This window comes from Cervus elaphus, chromosome 23 (genome assembly GCF_910594005.1).
Source record: "Cervus elaphus chromosome 23, mCerEla1.1, whole genome shotgun sequence".
In the NCBI taxonomy this organism is placed as follows: Eukaryota; Metazoa; Chordata; class Mammalia; order Artiodactyla; family Cervidae; genus Cervus; species Cervus elaphus.
Window position 1 is genome coordinate 66601697 of NC_057837.1, and position 18070 is coordinate 66619766.

General features: G+C 48.6%; 1 protein-coding gene across 1 annotated transcript in view; it reads right to left on the bottom strand.

The window, feature by feature from the left end:
- KIAA1755 (KIAA1755 ortholog) overlaps positions 1–18070 on the bottom strand; it is a 38389-nt gene that overhangs the window by 14160 nt on the left and 6159 nt on the right. Inside the window, exons 2-5 of the mRNA XM_043884479.1 lie at positions 11688–11885; positions 6267–7611; positions 5586–5783; positions 2555–2678 (exon numbers count right to left, since the gene is read on the bottom strand). Coding sequence (XP_043740414.1) covers positions 2555–2678; positions 5586–5783; positions 6267–7611; positions 11688–11885 — 1865 coding nt within the window. The remainder of the gene's footprint in view (positions 1–2554; positions 2679–5585; positions 5784–6266; positions 7612–11687; positions 11886–18070) is intronic.

Below are 18070 nucleotides of genomic sequence, written 5' to 3' on the forward strand. Positions count from 1 at the left end.
CCATTCACCCCTTTTGTTGGGGCAGAAGGCTCATTTTGTTCAAGAACCTAACTTTCTTCTTATAACCACATCCCTTCCTCCCCCAGGGGCTGGATTCTTATTGGTTGAGGCCAACAGCTGACCCAATTCCCCTGGCCAATGATCAATTTAGATAGGGACCATGTGACATTTTCTGGCCAATGAGATGTGAGGAGATGTTTGTTGGAGACTTCTGGGAAAGGCGTTTTCTACATTATAATGTTCTTACAAAGAGATGTAAGGCAGAGACAAAGACTGATACATTTACTTATCAGATAAGACATTTTGAATTAGAGTTTGTTACTTGCAGCCCAAACACCCTCACCAGTTCACAGTGCACTTTTCAGTGATTGCCTTGGGATTTTCCAAACAGGCTCAATTGTCAGAACTTGTTAAAATAACGATGCTTCACTTCCACCCCTCCTCTGTCCCCCAAGAAATGTGTCCAGTGGGTAGGGAGTGGAGCTGGGCAGTCGGTGGTTCCAAGTACCCTGGCCATTCAATCAGACTGGGAAAGTAACCCCCAACTGCCTTCAAGTCTTACAACCACCCAAGTCACAGACCAAAGCCAGAGGTGGCCAGTGTGGGATGTGGAGCCGTGGCAGTCACCTGGGCATGCTGTTTCACCTCTCTGGGAGTCAATTTCCCAGCTGTAAATGGGGCTAATGATAGTATAGGCTTCCGGGGGCTGTGGTGAGGACTGATGGATTCATTCTGGTAAAATGCTAAGGGACCGTGCAGAAAAACAGGGATGTCAATGTCTGCTGTCATCACTGTCCTGAGAGAGGAAACTGAGGTGCTGGGCAGTGACATAGCATACAGTGAGGGGAGGCTCTCGGAGGTGAGGCCAGGGCTCTGACTTCATGCCCTCACCTGCTTCTGGCTATGCCCATACTGGGAGGGAAGTGCACTTCCACGCCTGCCTCCACTGCCAGCCTGAACACCCATAGAGATCAAGGCCCAATACAGGAGGATTGGGGTCCCTAGCGTGGCCCAGCATGAAACCTGGCTCAGGGCAGGTGCCCAGCATTGGAGGTTCACAACAGGAGTGGAGAGGCAAGCCCAGCATATGAGAACCCCATGCCCAGTGCTAAAGGAAATCCCCAGGTGCAATCCTAAAGGAAATCAGCCCTGAATATTCACTAGAAGCACTGATGCTGAAGCTGAAGCTCCAGTGCTCTGGCCACCTGATGCGAAGAGCCAACTCGTTAGAAAAGACCTTGATACTGGGAAAGGTTGAAGGCAGGAGGAGAAGGGGATGACAGAGGATGAGATGGTTGGATGGCATCACCAACTCAATGGACATGAATTTGAGCAAATTCCGGGAGATGGTGAAGGACAGGGAAGCCCAGCGTGCTGCAGTCCATGGGGTCGAAAAGAATCGGACAAGACTGAGCGACTGAAAAACAACAAATGCGCAATTCACACTGCACCTCACTTCCCTTTTTGTGATCATGCTTGATCCTCACAGCCCACTTGGTCATCTCCCTTTTTCAGGGGGCGTTTCAGAGAGGGAAAGTTACCACTCCCAGGTCACACAGCAGGTTGGTGGGGGGTGGGGGTGGTGTCCATCTCCCCTTCAGACCGGGAAAACCACTCCTCTTTGGACAAAGGGTAGAAAAATCTCAGTGGCCAGCAGGTGGCAGTGTTGGCTCCCATGGGGGGGAGTTGGAGGTGGAGGTCCCAAAGGGTCCCATGAGTCCCTCCCCCACCCACCCCAGCCTGGGCGCTGCAACTTGGAGGAAAGATGGTGTCTCTTCCCCAGGCAGTCCAACCTGAAGTTTTATGGGAGGTGGAGGGAAGGAGTGGTGGTAGAAATAAACCTGGTCACTCATCACTCGTTCTCTTGCTCTCTCACTTATTCATTCCTTCACCCATTCACCCTTTCCTTCATTTGTTCAACAAATACTTATAATTCAGATCAGTTCAGTTCAGTCTCTCAGTCGTGTTTGACTTTGCGACCCCATGGACTGCCACATGCCAGGCTTTCCTGTCCATCACCAATTCAATTATCACCTCCTCAGGGAAGCCTTCCCTGATTTCCCAATTGAAACTAACTGCCTCTCGCCCTTCATTTTACAACAGAGGCTCTCAAAATGTGTTTGCAGCCCACCCACATCAGTATCACCAGGAAACTTGTTGGAAATACACATTGTCAGGTCTTATGCAGACCGACTGAACCAGAAACTCTGGAGGTGGGGCCCAACCATCTGTTTTAACAGCCCTCCAGATGGTTCTGATGCCTTTTGAGTTTGAGAGCCACTGATCTACGATATCCCTGTTTTCTTCACCACACTAACACTCCTGAGAGCTGCTGGTCCATGGCTGGTTCCTTGCATACCATCCATCTCCCCCGCCAGCCTGGGAACACCCCATTGGCAGGGACTATCCTGTTTTTTTGGCCTGTCCTGCTTTTTTCCCAGCATCTGACTCAGAACCAAGAGGGTGTGATGTCTCTTCACATGGTACCTGGTGCTGGGCTCCGGGCTGAGAGGCCGAGGGGGCATGGGGTGGTCAGGCTGGCCCAGCCCCTTACCTGGGGATGGTGCACAGGTAAGAAAACAGCTTGGTGACCTCCGAGGCAGTGCACCATGGCGCCTCCCAGGGGCCCTTGGTGGTCGACACCAGAAGCAGGGGCCGCCCCGCCCTGTCCCGACCGCCTGGAAGAGAAAGCACACACATGAGCAGTGAGCATTTTGGTGGAGCCCCTTCTATAGGAACCTGCTCTGTGGCCTCTAGGCTTTGCCTGTACTGGTCTCTCTGTCTGGAATGCCCTTCCTCTTCTCCATCTAAACTCCTATTCATCCCTCAAGACCCAGTTCAAAAGCTACTTCTTCAGAAAAATCATCCCCAAAACCATCCTCCATGCAGAGGCAGCCTCACCCTCCTCTGGGCACCCCTTGCCCTGGGCACCTTGGGCAGAATAGAGCTCACGGAATGAGCTTTGGGGTTCACACGGACAGGAATTGAAGTCCCAGTTCTGCACTGACTTGCTCTGTGTCCTTAGACAAGTCAGTGTGTCTCTGAGCATCAGTTTCCTCATCTGTTAAATGGGGAGAATACAATACTGAGCAGATTAGGTTACTTCAAAGACTAAATGAAACAGCTCCTGAGAAGCATTTAACATGGGGCAAGGGCCTCATAAACAGCAGTTGTGGTAACAGCCATTATCTCTGTCCTCATCTCAGCCCCCATGTGGTGAGTGTGCATTCCACAGCTGACAGCTCACTATTTATTCTTTTTTTTTTTTTTTTTTTTTGTGGCCATACCACGCGGCATGCGGGATCTTCCCTGACCAGGGATTGAACCCATGCCCCCTGCACTGCAGAGTTTGGACCACAAGGGAAGTCCCACTATTTATTCTTGCAGACTTCTAACCATGAGTTCTTCACAGACTATTTCCTGTTCCAGGAATCCAGACAGTGTGCCCCACGCTCCCCACAAGGGTCAAGAGTCTGAGGCCCAGGGAGTCAGCACAGCCTGTTTACACCACGGGAAAGGAAAAGTATAGCAGGGGGAAAGAGGCCCTGGTCACTGGAACTGGGCCTGTCCTGCACCCTGGGCTCACAGCCCTGACCCCCAGAGTCACCTCACTCAAGGCCACCCTTCAATGAGCACTGTGGACTCCATGCAGGTACGACCCTCCACAGTGTGGAGTGTGGGAGACCCTTTGGAGCTCATGAAGCCTTCAACAGACTTAACCACCTTCACAAGTGTTGCCTTAAACATGGGTGCAACCATCTAGAACATAGAAGGATTGTGAGACTTTGTGAACAATTAATATGGGGACAGGGCTTCCCAGATGGTGCTAGTGGTAAAGAACTCACCTGCCAATGCAGGAAACATAAGAGACGCAGGTTCAGTCCCTAGGTCGGGAAGATCCCTTGGAGGAGGGCATGGCAACCCACTCCAGTGTTCTTGCCTGGAGAATTCTGTGGACAGAGGAGCCTGGCGGGCTGCAGTCCACGGGATCTCAAAGAGTCAGACATGACTGAAGCAACTTAGCACAAATATAGGAACAAACAGCCTGAGCTGCAACAAAGATGACCAGGAAGACAGACAATGCCCCCCAGGAGTTTTAAAATGACAGAGCAGGGACTGCCCTGGTGGTCCAATGGTTACGGATCCATCTTCCAATGCAGGGGATATGGGCTCGATCCCTGGTTGTGGAACTAAGATCCCACATGCCACGGGCAACTAAGCCCCAGCCCTGCAACTATTAAGGCCACGTGCTGCAACTGGAGAGTAGCCCACACATCACAACAAAGAACCCACATGCCAGAACTAAGACTCGAGGCAGCCAAGTAAATAAATAAATCTTTTTAAAAAGGAAAACAAAACAAAATGATAGATCGGTGTCCCCCAGGACATGTCTGCAGAAATTTAGATGTCTGTGAAATAAAACAGACTTGCAGGACAGTCAGGTCCCAGAAAGCACTGTGGTTTCTCTTGCTTCGAGAACTCTGCACATGCTGTTCTCTCTGCCTGGAACACCATCCCCACCATTTTACACAGATAACACCTACTCATACTACAGAACTGAGTTTCACATTACTTCCTTCAGGAAGTCTTGCCTGACCTCTCCTCTACCCCAAGCACCCCAAGGGCCTCATCTCTCCTCCCAAAGCTCCCTGTAATGCCACATAGTCACATTTTACAGTGAATTATAATAATCTACTGTAATAACCTGTCAAATTTACTCCCAGAATATGCTTCCTGAGAGCAGGCTTCATTCTCTGCTGAAGCCTCAGTGCTAAGCCCAGGGTCGGACACACAGTAGGTGCTCAATAAATCTTTATTGCAAAGATGAATAAATGTTAAACAAGAGTGATAACACTCTCAGTACTGGATGACGCTGACACCCTAATCAGACCCTCCTTATCAGGTCAGAGAGCTCACCCCCCAGAGGCTGTAGTTACGGGCTGTAAATTGGCCCAGAGATGTCCCCTTGTCTGAAGAATTGCCCTCCACTGAACTGGATCATGAGTTCACTTGCATCATCATCCCAGGATCAGCCTGCCGCTGATGACTCACAGATCCAGGTGTACAAAAGGTCAGCTCCTGAACCTTAAGATAGAACCATCTCTGTGATGTAATTCATGCTCCAGAGCTGCCCCGCCCCTGGAAAATCAGGTCACATCCTGATTTGACCTAGCTTCTCCCCTGCCTTGCCCTGCTTCCCTTAGTCCCCTTCCCCTGAGAGCAACCTTCAGGAAAATAAATCACTACCCCAAGGATCCCTGTCTTAAGCTCTGCTTCTAGGGAACCTGACCTAAGACATCCGCCTTGATGGCCTCACTAGAAGTGAGACAGATGGATGGAGGGATGGAGGGAGGGAGGGAGGGATGGATAGATGGATGAATGAATACCTAGAAATTGCTTTAACCTCCTTCATTGGAAAGATGAAGAATCTGAGTTCCAGGGAGGCCTGGTCCAGAACACAGGCATCTAGGACCTTCCCTGCCTCCCCCACACCCACCAACATCTGAAGATTCTCAGCCACCCCTATTCCCGCCCCCACAGCTCCCTCCCCTTCACCTCCACTCGCCCTTACAGCCCCTGAGGACCTGGCAGACATGCTATCCTGGAATGGAAGATCTCCACGCTCAGGGCCCCAATCCTGGGCTCAAGTCCTGGGGGGTCCTTGTCCAGAGTGGGGCTTTTTTCTGAAAGGCCTGCAGAAGCTTCTGGGAAGTCAGCCTTTTCCTCGGTCACTGGGTCTGAGTCAGCGTCTAGGCCAGATGTTTTGGTCTGAGTTGTTCCAGCTGCGGATAAACAACAAAGAATATTGCAGAAGATGGATTTTCCCAGGGAAAATATTTTCTCACATTCTGCCTAATGATAAGCGCTTACAATATTGATCTCCTTCTATGTGGCAGGCATTGTGCTAAGCTCCTTACTACTGGTGTTGTCTTTGAACCTCAAAACAACTCGAGGAGGCAGATGAGATCCTCATTGCACAGAGGGGGAGACCTGGCCTTACAGAGGTTAAGTCATTGATCAAGATCACCCAGACAGTATATGGCCAAGCTGGGGTATAAACTCAGGCTGTCTCAGCACAACCACAGAATCTTGCTCAATTACAGGCTCAAAAGACCTTAAGCTTCTTGACACGCTACCCCGTGTTCTAAACCCCTGAGATGGACCCAGCCCAAGCGGATCTCAGCCCTGACATCCTACACCACCTTGTCACCTGATCACATCCAGAGAACAGTTGCCCTGTCCAGCTGAGTATGCGGGCACCTTACCTTTCCCTAAGCACTTGGCTCGGTTGGGTTTGGGTGAGTAGAGTGAACACAAGACTTTCCAGGGTCCGTCATGCTGGAGCGAGGCTTTCTCTGGGGCCCCAGGCGCTTGCCTCTGCCCCTTTAAGAATGAGAATTTGAGCCCAGGAGTGGGCGACCCGGAAGAGGAAGTGTTTCGACCGCGGTTGGTCACAGGCTTGGCAAGTCTCCCATTGCCCTGTTTGGTCATCTCTTCCACCTTGGTTTCGGAGGCTGGAGCAGCAAGAGGAGAAACTGGGCACAGCCGGGGAGAGGATGCTTGTTTTGGTCCTGGCTTGAGCTGGTCCATGTTCTCTGAGTTTCCCAGAATGCCCTCTGTTGTGGAGGCCGGTGGCTCTTCTGAGTCACCTGTTCCAAGGCCAGACGCACAAAGCAGTGGGTTTACAAAGATGCTGAGGTATGGCTCTCGGGGCTGGTGTTCTGAGTCTTGGGTAGGGACTTTATCATTAGCCTTTCTCCTTGAGCCCCAAACACAGGGTTTCTCCCCCAAGCTTTCAGGCTTCTCACAAGCCCATTTTTCCAAGGAAGGCTCTCCATTGGCCCCTGACAGAGGCAGCATCCTTTGAGAGAAAGGGATTTCCTTGGTTCCAGATAGCTCCTTTGGTACCCCCAAAGGACACCCATTGGGCGTCACCACCTCCTTACTGGGAGACCCTTCTCTACTCTCTTGGGAGAAGTCCAGAAGAGCCACATACTCTCCCCCCAGGTCCTGGCTGGCCACACTGTCCACCCTGAAGCCCACCTCCCCAGGTCCAGCTTGCTCCACCTTGATGAGGCCTGGGTACTTGTTCCTGTGTGTCCTGCCCTTGCCCAAACTCCGGACAAGCAGCACTTGGCTGTCTGGGCACCTGGCCTGGTGCAGCTCTTGAGAGCTGCTCAAATCCAGTGCCTCTAACTGAAGGGACTCCCAGGCTGGGGAGAGGAGATTCACTGCTGGGGCTCTGTCATCCACAAACTCTGGGCTGGTTATCTTGGTCCAGGGCACAGGGGCCATGCCATCTTCTGAAGCTACCAGGCAGTTGTGTAGGGGACTGCCCTCAGAGTCACCGTTGATGGCCTCCAGCCAGGCTTGGCTGAAAAGTATAGGATAGGATGACTCAGGGATTGGCTTCGTGTCCACTGTGCGGAGGTCCACAGAGAGGCACTTGATCGTGAGGCAGACGGACTGCTCCTCCCGGGGCTCGACTTGGAGGTAGAAGTCACCTTGGCGCAGTAAGAGGGGATTGAGGGGTGCCAGGTGGACCACAACCTCATCCCGCAGGCACAGCGGCCAGCCCTCATGCAGGAAGAGGCGGTGTGAGTAGGGGGCCTGCAAAGAGGAGGGGGACAGCATCAGAGAATCAGGTTCTGAAAGCCCCAGCCATGGGTTTCTTCCTTCCCTCTCCCAGAAGGAACGTTGAACAGGTCGAGGACTCAGGTGAGGCAAGAAAGGTGCCTAGGACACAGCATCCAAGGAGGCCCCACTCTCGGCATCCTGCAAGTCACGCAGCCCCGAGAGGGAGCACCTCCTTAAACGTTAGGACCTCCATGCCTCTTGCTCCCCCTAGTCCTGGCCTTGACCTTGAAAATATCAATACCTCCTCACCTACTGGGCCAAGGGAGAAAAAAGTTCTGAGTGCCAGGCATCAGTTAGCAAGAGCCTTTTCCATTGTCCTGCTGGTTGCCTTCTCCTCTCCAACCATCAAAACTCCTCTCAACCCAGTTCAAGTTGAACGCTCCACTTGAGGGCCAGGGAGACATGGGTTCCAAGGTCTGAATTACTAACTTGTGCAAATGACATAATTTCTTTGAGCCTCAGCTTCTCTATTTGCAAATAGGAATAATGATGCATATTGGTATAATTAGGACTTTCCCAGGTGGTAGAGAATCCACCTTTCAATGCAGAAGATGCAGGTTCAGATCCTGGGTCAGGAAGATCAGCTGGAGGAGGAAATGGCAACCCACTCAGGCACTCTTGCCTGGAAAAATCTCATGGATGGAGGAGCTTGGCTGGCTGCAATCCAGGGAGTCACAAAGAATCAGACACAACTGAGTGACTGAGCTCAGATACCAATACACACATTGGTATTATTGGGTTGGTACAAGGATTAAGTGAGATCATAAATACATGTATGTTTTTTAAAAAACAATGCAATGCATAAAATATAATAAGTAGATGTTCGTGCATGCTCAGTCACTTAGTTGGCCCTGTGCAGGCCCAGTGTTCAACAGTGACCCCAAATGGCATCAACAGAAACAACAGCTCCACCAAGCTGAAAACAGGTCTTTCTCTTCCTGACTTTTGGAAAAGAGTCTGATTCCTGTAGATCAAATAAGCCCCAATAATCTCATGTAATTTGGATGAGTGTAGGGGAGAGCTGGAGAATTGACACTGAACGTCCTGCAAATCAAGCAGGTGTTTCCTGGAATTAAGAATTGGGGGAATGATGAGATCTGACGACACCTGTACCTGCCTTGTTGATAAGCCAGTTCATTTCAGTTACACTGCAGATTTGGCTGTCTCCAAGAAACTTTCTATCCACAAACCACAAGTCTGTGTGTTATTTCACCCTCTTCATATAGTCCTCTGCTGTTTACAGCATCTTTCCCCCTTCCCTCCACTTCTCAGTGAATGAGATGAAACAGCCGAGCGGTGTTTTGCAAATAGCAAATCACCATAGAAATGACTGTTATGATCATCTTATTTGACTCACAGTAATTCAGGAGTGCAGGCAGTTCGGGAACTATCATTCCCGCTTTACAGATGAGAAAACCAAGGCTCAGAGAGATAGTTTAAAAAAAAAAAAAAGCCTCATCATCACACAGCTGAAAAGCAGCCAAAGCAGGACTTGTGCTCACATTTAGAATCAGCCGTATGTTTGTCTCCAGTCTCCCTAGACTTCATTGATTGTGGCTATCTGTCTCGGTGCTGGTGGTTATAAAGGCAGACTTTGAGGCCGGAGCATTCTTATTTCATAGGGAGAAAGGAGACAGTGGTCAGGTAACAGCCAGCAGCTACTGAGCAATTTCTTCATGCCAGGTTCTGTGCTAAGCTGTGTGTATCATCTCAGCAAGGTACATACATCCTGTGTTATTAACATTCCTGCTTTCCTCATGAGGAAACTGAAGTTCAGAGAGGGGACATGGATCCCCCAACTTCACAGTAATGGAGACTGGATTTGAGCCTGGGGCACCTGACCCCTGGGGACATACATTAATTCCATGCCACCACTCCCTGCTCTGAAGTGACACAAATTCACCTATAATTACAATTAAAGTTGTTTGTAATTTAAAACATAAAAAACCTAAATGTTTTGATCCTTGCCCCCAGAAGAAATGGGAAAAGGAACAGTGCAAATGCAGTTTTAATGGCCAAATAAAAGAAGCAGGTAGATGTATAGCTTGTTAGGGAGAAGAAATAAAGATGGGGAGGCATTGTGTGCATGGTCAGTGGCTCAGTCATGTCCGAATTTTTGCAACCCATGGATGGTAGCCCACCAAGCTCCTCTGCCCATGGGATTTTTCAGGCAAGAATACTGGAGTGGGTTGTCTTTTCCTCCTCCAAGAGAGCTTCCTGACCCAGGGATCGAACCTGCATCTCCTACATTGGCAGGCAGATTCTTTACTATTGAGCCACGAAGGAAGGATGGGGAGGATACAGCTTAAATAATCTCAACACAGATATGTGGAAATTGGCTGCAAGGTTTCAGCAAGATTCTTTCTTCTCATCCAAGAACAGTGAATGTGTGTGGAGCTATTTCTATGTGCTAGGCACCGTGCTAAGCCCTAGAATGAAATGACCTATTTCCTTCCAGTTCCAACCATCTCTTATTCTAGCCTCCTAAGCCCGAACTTTTAGCTGCTGCATTCAATTTCTTCTACCACTGAAATGATGCACATAATTCCTCCATTTATTTCTGCTCCTGATATGCCAGGTCCCTGACAGATACGAGCAACTCAGGAAAGGCTAGTAGGACCTAAGATGCTCTTAGCAATTCTTGAGGCTGGAACAGTTAGGGGTGGGCATTGAATAACAGAAGGGCAGGGCAGAATCAGCAACTCTGTGAAGAATGTGGGTAAGTTCCATGAGTAGGCATCTGAAGCTTTGGTCTCCGAAGGCCTCTCCCCACCCTTTTCTTAAAACAATCTCCACCCTTTGAGCACAGAGGTAGGCATAGGATTCAAGTCTGCAGAGTCCTCATATCCATTCCTCTGGCTGCAATAATTGGTCCAAGGATAGACACAGGATCCAAGCCTGGCCAATCCTGGTACCGCATTCCCCTTGCCTCAATGATTGGTCCAAGCACAGATGCCAGACTCAAGCCCAGCCAATCAGGATCCTCCCTTGTGATTTTCTATCTGCAACTGATGGGGAAGAGTTCATTTTCCTCTTCAGGGTAGGATTTGATCCTGTTGCTGCCCTGGCTCCACCCTCGAGGAAACACCTAGCTTGTAAGAATGATCCTGACAAGCAGTAGCAGAGACAAGAGACAGAGTCCCAAAGGGGTCTGATCAGTGGATCACCTCAGACCCATGTCGGGATCACCTTGTCCTGATCTAAGCAAGGATCTGTCATTTGCAGCTGATGAGTTCTGCCTAAAACACTTTTCTTTCCACTTTGCCTCAGGAGAGGGCTCCCTGAGATCTCGGTTTGAAGGAGTCTCATTGGCTTCCCAGGTGGCTCAGTGGTAAAGAATCCGCCTGCCAATGCAGGAGGCGTGAGTTCGAATCCTGGGTCAGGAAGATCCCTGGAGGAGGAAATGACAACCCACTCCAGTATTCTTGACTGGAGAATCCCATGGATAGAGGAGCCTGGCAGGCTACAGTCCATGGGGCCACAAAGCGTCAGACAAGCACTAGTATCTCTATCGTACCCTCAAACATGGCAGACATCATTAACCATTCAGAGAATTCCTTCTTACTGAGCCAAACAGGTGCTCTAGGCAGTCCCTACTAATAGATCAAAGTTGGTATTTGTTCATTCATCATCCAGGGAAGAAAGTGAGAATTCTGATGCCACAAGGGCTTCAGGGAAAGTCTGGGACATTCTCTACTATTTCCACTGAAGCTTCCCCACTTCAGTCAAGACAGTTAGACAGTGCCCACAGTATCAATTCCTGGGGGCCAGAGAATCCACACAGATGCTTTACCCAGGCCTCCCTCCTTGTTATTCAAAGTGCAAATGTGATTGACTCCTAGATATCAGAGGGTAAAGGCCCAAGTGACCTTCCTGTCCATCTATGGGGCTGAAGTTTTTTGGGGGGCAAGCAATTAATACCTGAAAACCATCCCATGTCCTCAGTTCATGCTCTTCAACAAGATACATACCAGCCCACTTCCTTCTCTGCTCACCTCCAGCCCTTCTGGGAGAGCTTGTACCCTGACCCCATGTCCCTTTCAACTTACACAGGCCGCTTCACGCACTTGTTCACACAGGCGCTTGGCAGGGATCAGGAAATCCAGGAGGAAGTTCAGTCCATCACCCTGGAAGTCAGAATCCAGGAGACGGAACACCTGACCCAGGATGGTAGATGCTGTTGCTTCAAAAGGGGGATAGAGGCCTGCCAGGGCGTGCTGGATGGCTGCGTCCAGGGATGGGGGGTCCTGTGGGGGACAGGAGAAAAAGATGAAAACTGATAGCAGCAATAATAATAATTCCCAGGACCTTCCTGGCCCCATATGACTAAGGTCCTTGCTAACTCTGATTTCTTCGTCTACCCCTTCCCACTCGCATACCCCCTCCAGCCACACTGCTTTCTTTCCTGTTCCTCAAACTCTAGGCACAATCTCACCTCAGGGCCTTTGCACTGGCTGTTGCCTCTGCCTATAATGCTCCTCCTTAAGACATCCTCATTCCCTCACCTCCTGCAGCTCTTTGCTTGGTTGTCATCTGCTGGTCCAAGGTAGGGTAGAAGAACAAGGGAAGGCATTCAGGTCAGGGCCAGAAGGAAAGGGGTGGTCAGCAATCCCAAATCTGGCCACTTAGCTGGCCTGCAGGCCTGCAGGTTGAAGGTGAGCCATCAGCAAAGCCCAGCCTGGATCAGGCAAGCCCTAACCATATGCAGACACATGAGTGATAATAAGCGGTTGCTGTTTTATACTACTTGTTTGGAGTGGTTTGCTACACAGCTATAACTAACTGATATAAGTTGGTATAATTGATACAAGCGCCCATATTCATATATCAAGGATGTCTTCCCTAGGTGTTTATTGGTAACAGACCATCAACACATACCCTCCTAAACCTACTCCTTCCCCACATCCCTACCTTAGTGATTGGCCCCCTCATCCAGTCAGACTCTGAAACCAGAAATCTGCTCATCATCTTGCCCCTTCCTCCTGCCTCTCCTGCCCACAAGCAACTGTCAGCTGCATTCTATAGTCTTCTCATCTCCAACAGCTCACCAACCCACTCCCTCTGTTCTGTTCCCCCTGCCTTGCCTTGATCCAGGTCCCCATCACGTCTTTTACTGAATCACCTCATCACTGGTTTCCCATCTCTTGTTTCCCTCCCAGCCATTTCTCCAACAGGACCCCAGGGTGATCTTTCTCAAATGCAAACCTGGGGGATTTCCCTGGTGGTCCAGTGGCTAAGACTCTGCACTCCCAATGCAGGGGGCCTGGATTTGATCCTTGATCAGAGAACTAGATCCTACATGCTGCAACTAACAATCTTGCTTCCCAGGTAGCTCAAACAGTAAAGAATCTGCCTGTAATGTGGGAGACCTGGGTTGGATCCCTGGGTCAGGAAGATCCCCTGGAGAAGGGCATGGCAACCCACTCCAGTATTCTTGCCTGGAGGATTCCATGGACAGAGGAGCCTGGGGGGCTACAATCCAAGGGGTCGTAAAGAGCTGGACACGTCTGAGTGACCAGCACCACCACCAACGATCTCGCATGCCACAACGATGATCGAAGATCCTATGTGCCACAACTAAGTCCCAGCACAGCCAAATAAATAATTTTTTTTAAATGCAAATCTGGCCTTGCAAGTCTCCTGCTCAAAACCTGCTCACAGTTTTCTCACTGCCTTCAGAAAACAGGCAGCCTGGCCTCCAGCCTCACTATTCTCCCCAGGCTTCTGCCACAAGGACACACACACTCTTCCTCACCTCCAGGCTTCGCACATGCTGTTCCTTCCTCCAGGGATGCCGCCCACCTCCATGCCCACTAAACTAACTCCTTCTCATCTGCAACATCCCAGCCAGTCCATCATCTCTTCCAGACTTTCTCTGACCTCCCGCGCCCATCCCAGCTGGGTCAAGTGTCCCTTTTTCTTGGCTTCCATGGCGAATGCCACGCTCATTTTGTCTCCCTTGGTGGACCCCAGGCTCCCTGAGGACGGGAGTGGTATTCAGAATAATGCTCCCCGCAAATGCCCACATTCTAATTTGTGGAACCTGTCACTAAATCCCCTTACATGGCAAAGAGGAACTAAAATTGCAGATGGAATAAAAATTGTTAATCAGCTGGACTTAAAATAGGGAGATTATTCTGGATTATTCAAGTGGGCCCAATCCAGTAACAAGCGTCCTCAAAAGTAGAAGAGAATGCAGAAGAGGCAAAAGTCAGGAGGAAATGTGACTGTGGAAGAAGCATCCAAGAGAGGACATGCTGCTGGCTTTGAAAATGGAGGCAGAGCCAAGGAATGCGGGCGGCTCCTAGAAGCTGGGAAAGGCAAACAGATTCTCGCTGAGAGTCTCCAGAAAAGAATGCAGCCCATCAACACCTTGGTGTGAGCCCAATGAGTTGGACCTGCTGATCTATAGAGCTGCAAGATAACAAATTCATGTTGCTGGAAGCTACTAGACTTGTGGTCATTTATTCCAGCAGCACCAGAACTAACACAGCCAGCACTGGCTCCTATTCGTCTAGGGCCTTCATTCCTGCATAAAATAGGTGCTCAGTAAATGCGGCGGGATGAGTAAAGTGTCCCTCTCTGAATCACAGCTTTTCCACCCATAAAATGGGCAAGTGGGACAAGGCCAGAGGTTCCCAACCAGGTACAGTAATAGGGTCCGTGGGTTGTGATTTTCAGCTCTTAAAAAGACTGATGAAAGCCCTTCTGGTTGCCCCAGATTGGGTGCCCGCTATCACTGAGGGATGTAAAGGAAGATGAGAATAAATAAGACAGCAACATAAAGAGGGCCTATCTAGGGCAGAAAAATCATTTTTCTAAATGAGGTCCCTGGAGATAGGGAAATAAAATAGAGACTTTGAGGAGAAGGAAGAATGCATTTCTCCATCCCAGAAAGATTCCAATGCCAGGAGGCTATAAAGCAAGGGATGCTAGCCCAGGCATTTAGACAAGTGTCAGGGTCACTGCTGGGTCCCCAGTACCCACAGAGCTGAGCCCAAGGGAGGCCCTCTACTGCTCTCTGTAGAATGAATGAATGAATGTCTACAGCCCCCATTCTGAAGGAAAGAGGGTCCTGACATGACAGTAAGCTCAGAGGGGACACACACCCACACACAGCAGTGCGCAAGCCCCCGAGCAGCTATTTTCACACTAACATGGGGATGGGGTTTGATTTCAAAGAACTAGGAAAAGCTCATCTGGCCTGGTGACCTCTCTCAACGCCTCCCCTGGCCAACACCCAGTAATCCCAATACCAACTTTCCTCCCCGGCCATCTAATACTGAGGCCATTAGTGGGGACAGGAAGTTGGGGGACCCTGTCTGATATCCATGAACTCACAGATACTCTAAGTTAGGCCACCACCCATCCCTCCCCTCCCCTAGGTCCTACTCCACTGTGCTGCCCGGAGTAGGCGCTTGCCTTGCTGGGCCTCATTCCTCGTGGGCTCATGGAGTTGGGCTAGATATGTTTTGTTTTGTTTTTGGAAATTTAATCATTTATTGTCACCTTCATGAATGTTAGCATATCTGAATATGTTTTCTTTTTAATACCTTTTGTACTATCATCATTTACTACTTTTCTTCAAATCCACTCACTTTTTTTTTTTAAATCTCTTGATCACGCTTCAGGATTCTAGTTCCCAGACAAGAGAAGGAACGCACACTCCCTGCCGTGGAAGCATAAAGGCTTAACCACTGCACCGCCAGAGAAGTCCCTCCGCTTATTACTTCTTAAAAACATACATACATAATTGCATCTTTTTTAAAAATTCATTTATTTATTATTTTCAGCTGTGCTGGACCTCCGTTGGTTTGTGGCTTCAGTACTTGAGGTGCGCAGGATCAGTAGTGGTGGAGCACCGGCTTAGTGGCTCCGTGGCATGTGGGATCTTCCTGGATCAGGGATTGAACCTGGCCCCATAACTGCATCTTAAATGGAGACTATGTCACCATACTGGTTATGAGACTGTGGCCAGATTGCTTGAATTCAAATTCTAACTCTGTCATTTATTGGTCATTTGACCTGGCAAGTGACTTAATTCTCTTTGCTTCAATTTCCTCATCTTTAAAGCTGGAGACTATCATCCTACCTGCCTTAAAGAGTTCAGACAGGTTGAGTCAGAGAGTACACATAGATTCCCTGCTGAAGTCGAGCACTTAGTAAGTGCTTTAAACAACAGCCATCACTGCCTTTTCTGTAGTCAGGTTACAATTATTATTATATCACTACTTTAAATGGAAAAACCAATATAAATTGGCCTAACTAGAATGTAACTCCAAAAATAGACCAAAGATGCATTGGGTAGTTTTTATATTATTTTATTTATTTAAATATATATATATATATATACTTATTTTTAATGTATTTAAATATGTATTTCTTTATATTTATTCATAAGTATATTTACACGTATTATTATAATAGCTATACATATATATCTCATGTAACTGCATCCTCAATTGCTTCGGTCATGTCCAGCTCTTTGTGACCTATGGACTGTGGCTGCCAGGCTCCTCTGTCCATGTGATTGTCCAGGCAAGACTACTGGACTGGGTTGCCATGCCCTCCTCCAAGGAATCTTCTCAAACCAGATTGAGACCTCAAGCCCGTGTCTCCTGCATTGCAGGTAGATTCTTTACCACTGAGCCATTGGGAAAACCCCTCTGTAAGTGTATATTTATGCAAATAATTTAATATATAACTATACAATAATTACACATTTATTATATAAAATCTATTTTTACTATTCAATTTCCATAAAAATAAACTATTTTTAAAAGAAAGAGTAATGGATTTGCAAAGCAACTCTACTTCAGTAAAATTTAATTTAAAAAAAAAAGGTAATGGATAAACAGCAAGGTCCTGCTGTAAGCACAGAGACCTACATTCAATAGCCTATGGTAGGACTTCCCTGGTGGTCCAGTGGTTAAGAATCCACCTGCCAACGCAGAAGACATGGGTTCAGTCCCTGGTCCAGGAAGATCCTACCTGCCATGAGGCAATTAAGCCCCTGTACCTTTACTACTGAGCCGGCATGCGGCAACTACTGAAGCCCATGTGCCCTAGAACCCATGCTCCACAACAAGAGGGGCCACTACAGGGAGAAAACACAGCCAAACAGTAGCCCCTCCCCTGCTTACACAACTAGAGAAAGGCTGTGCATAGCCACAAAGACCCAGCACAACCAAAAATAAAAACAGTAAATAAACTTCTAAGAAAGCAGTGTTTGCTTTAAAAAATATGCTCTAGTAAATCATAATGGAAAATAACATAAAAGTGTGTATATATGTATAACTGAATCACCCTGCCATACAGCAGAAATTAACATAACATTGTAAGTCAACTGTATTTCAAAAAAAATATTGAAAACAAACAGTAAACAATGAAAAGAAATACTGCCGTTAAATTCTAGGGACATTTGGTGACCTCCTGAAGGTCAGGACATCTTTCTTCCCAAAGGAGATCACCACACCCTAGAAAGGTGTTAAAGACATCTTTTCACAGAGGGAGGCTTACTCCCTGGGTGCTCAGATCAGAGGAGAGTTTGAAAGAGACAGACTCTGACCACACAATACCATGTTACTTAGTTTCAGTCTGGGACCACTTGTGTCTCAACTACAGCCTGCATCCCAATATCTGGGGGAAAGAAAAAATGATAAGCCTCAGTTCCCCATCTGTAAATAGGAATTCTAGTCCCCTGCCTGTCTTGCTCAGATGACTATTCTGGACATAGAAGGAGATAAAGAATGTAGGAAGTCATAGGAAAAGTAAAAGTTTTGCTGTTGTTGTTATTGTTATTAACTGTTATTTATTTTTACTCATCCTGTCGAACAAAGCTCAAGTCCTGGCCTCTGTGTGAAGACACCTGGTCCCTTCCCGAATCCACAAGGGCCACCCCCATACTAATAACAGTTTCCAGGCACCTGCTGTGAACGACACCCTCTACTCACATTGCTTGGCCACACACAATCATCCTAGGGGCAAAATAGGAACATCCCACTTTGCAGATAAAGAGACTGAGGCTGATCTGGCCCAAGGTCACAGAGAAGGGGAGAAAAAGCCAGGATCCAACCTAGGTCTGGGAGGGTCAAGTCTACCCTCTGCCTCATCCCTGGGGGTCTGCCTTGGGGTCCCCAACAGCCACCAGATTTGGGGGCGCCCTTCCCAGCTGTCTGTCTTGCCCTGTTTCGAGTGGGGCCTAAAGACGCTCTTTGCCTCTCACCGTTACAGGCTTGTAGCCTGGGACGCCTTGGCTTTCACACACTGGCTCAGCTTGCCGCACACTCTATCCATATAAGGAGCAGCCAGTAAAAAGGAAGAATGTTCCAAGTTAACATGACTCTGAGCTCTTGGCCAGAGCATTACCTGCTACAGGCCTGAACCCCAGGGGCTCATAAGCTGTCCAAGTATGGGGGGAAGCACATGGAGA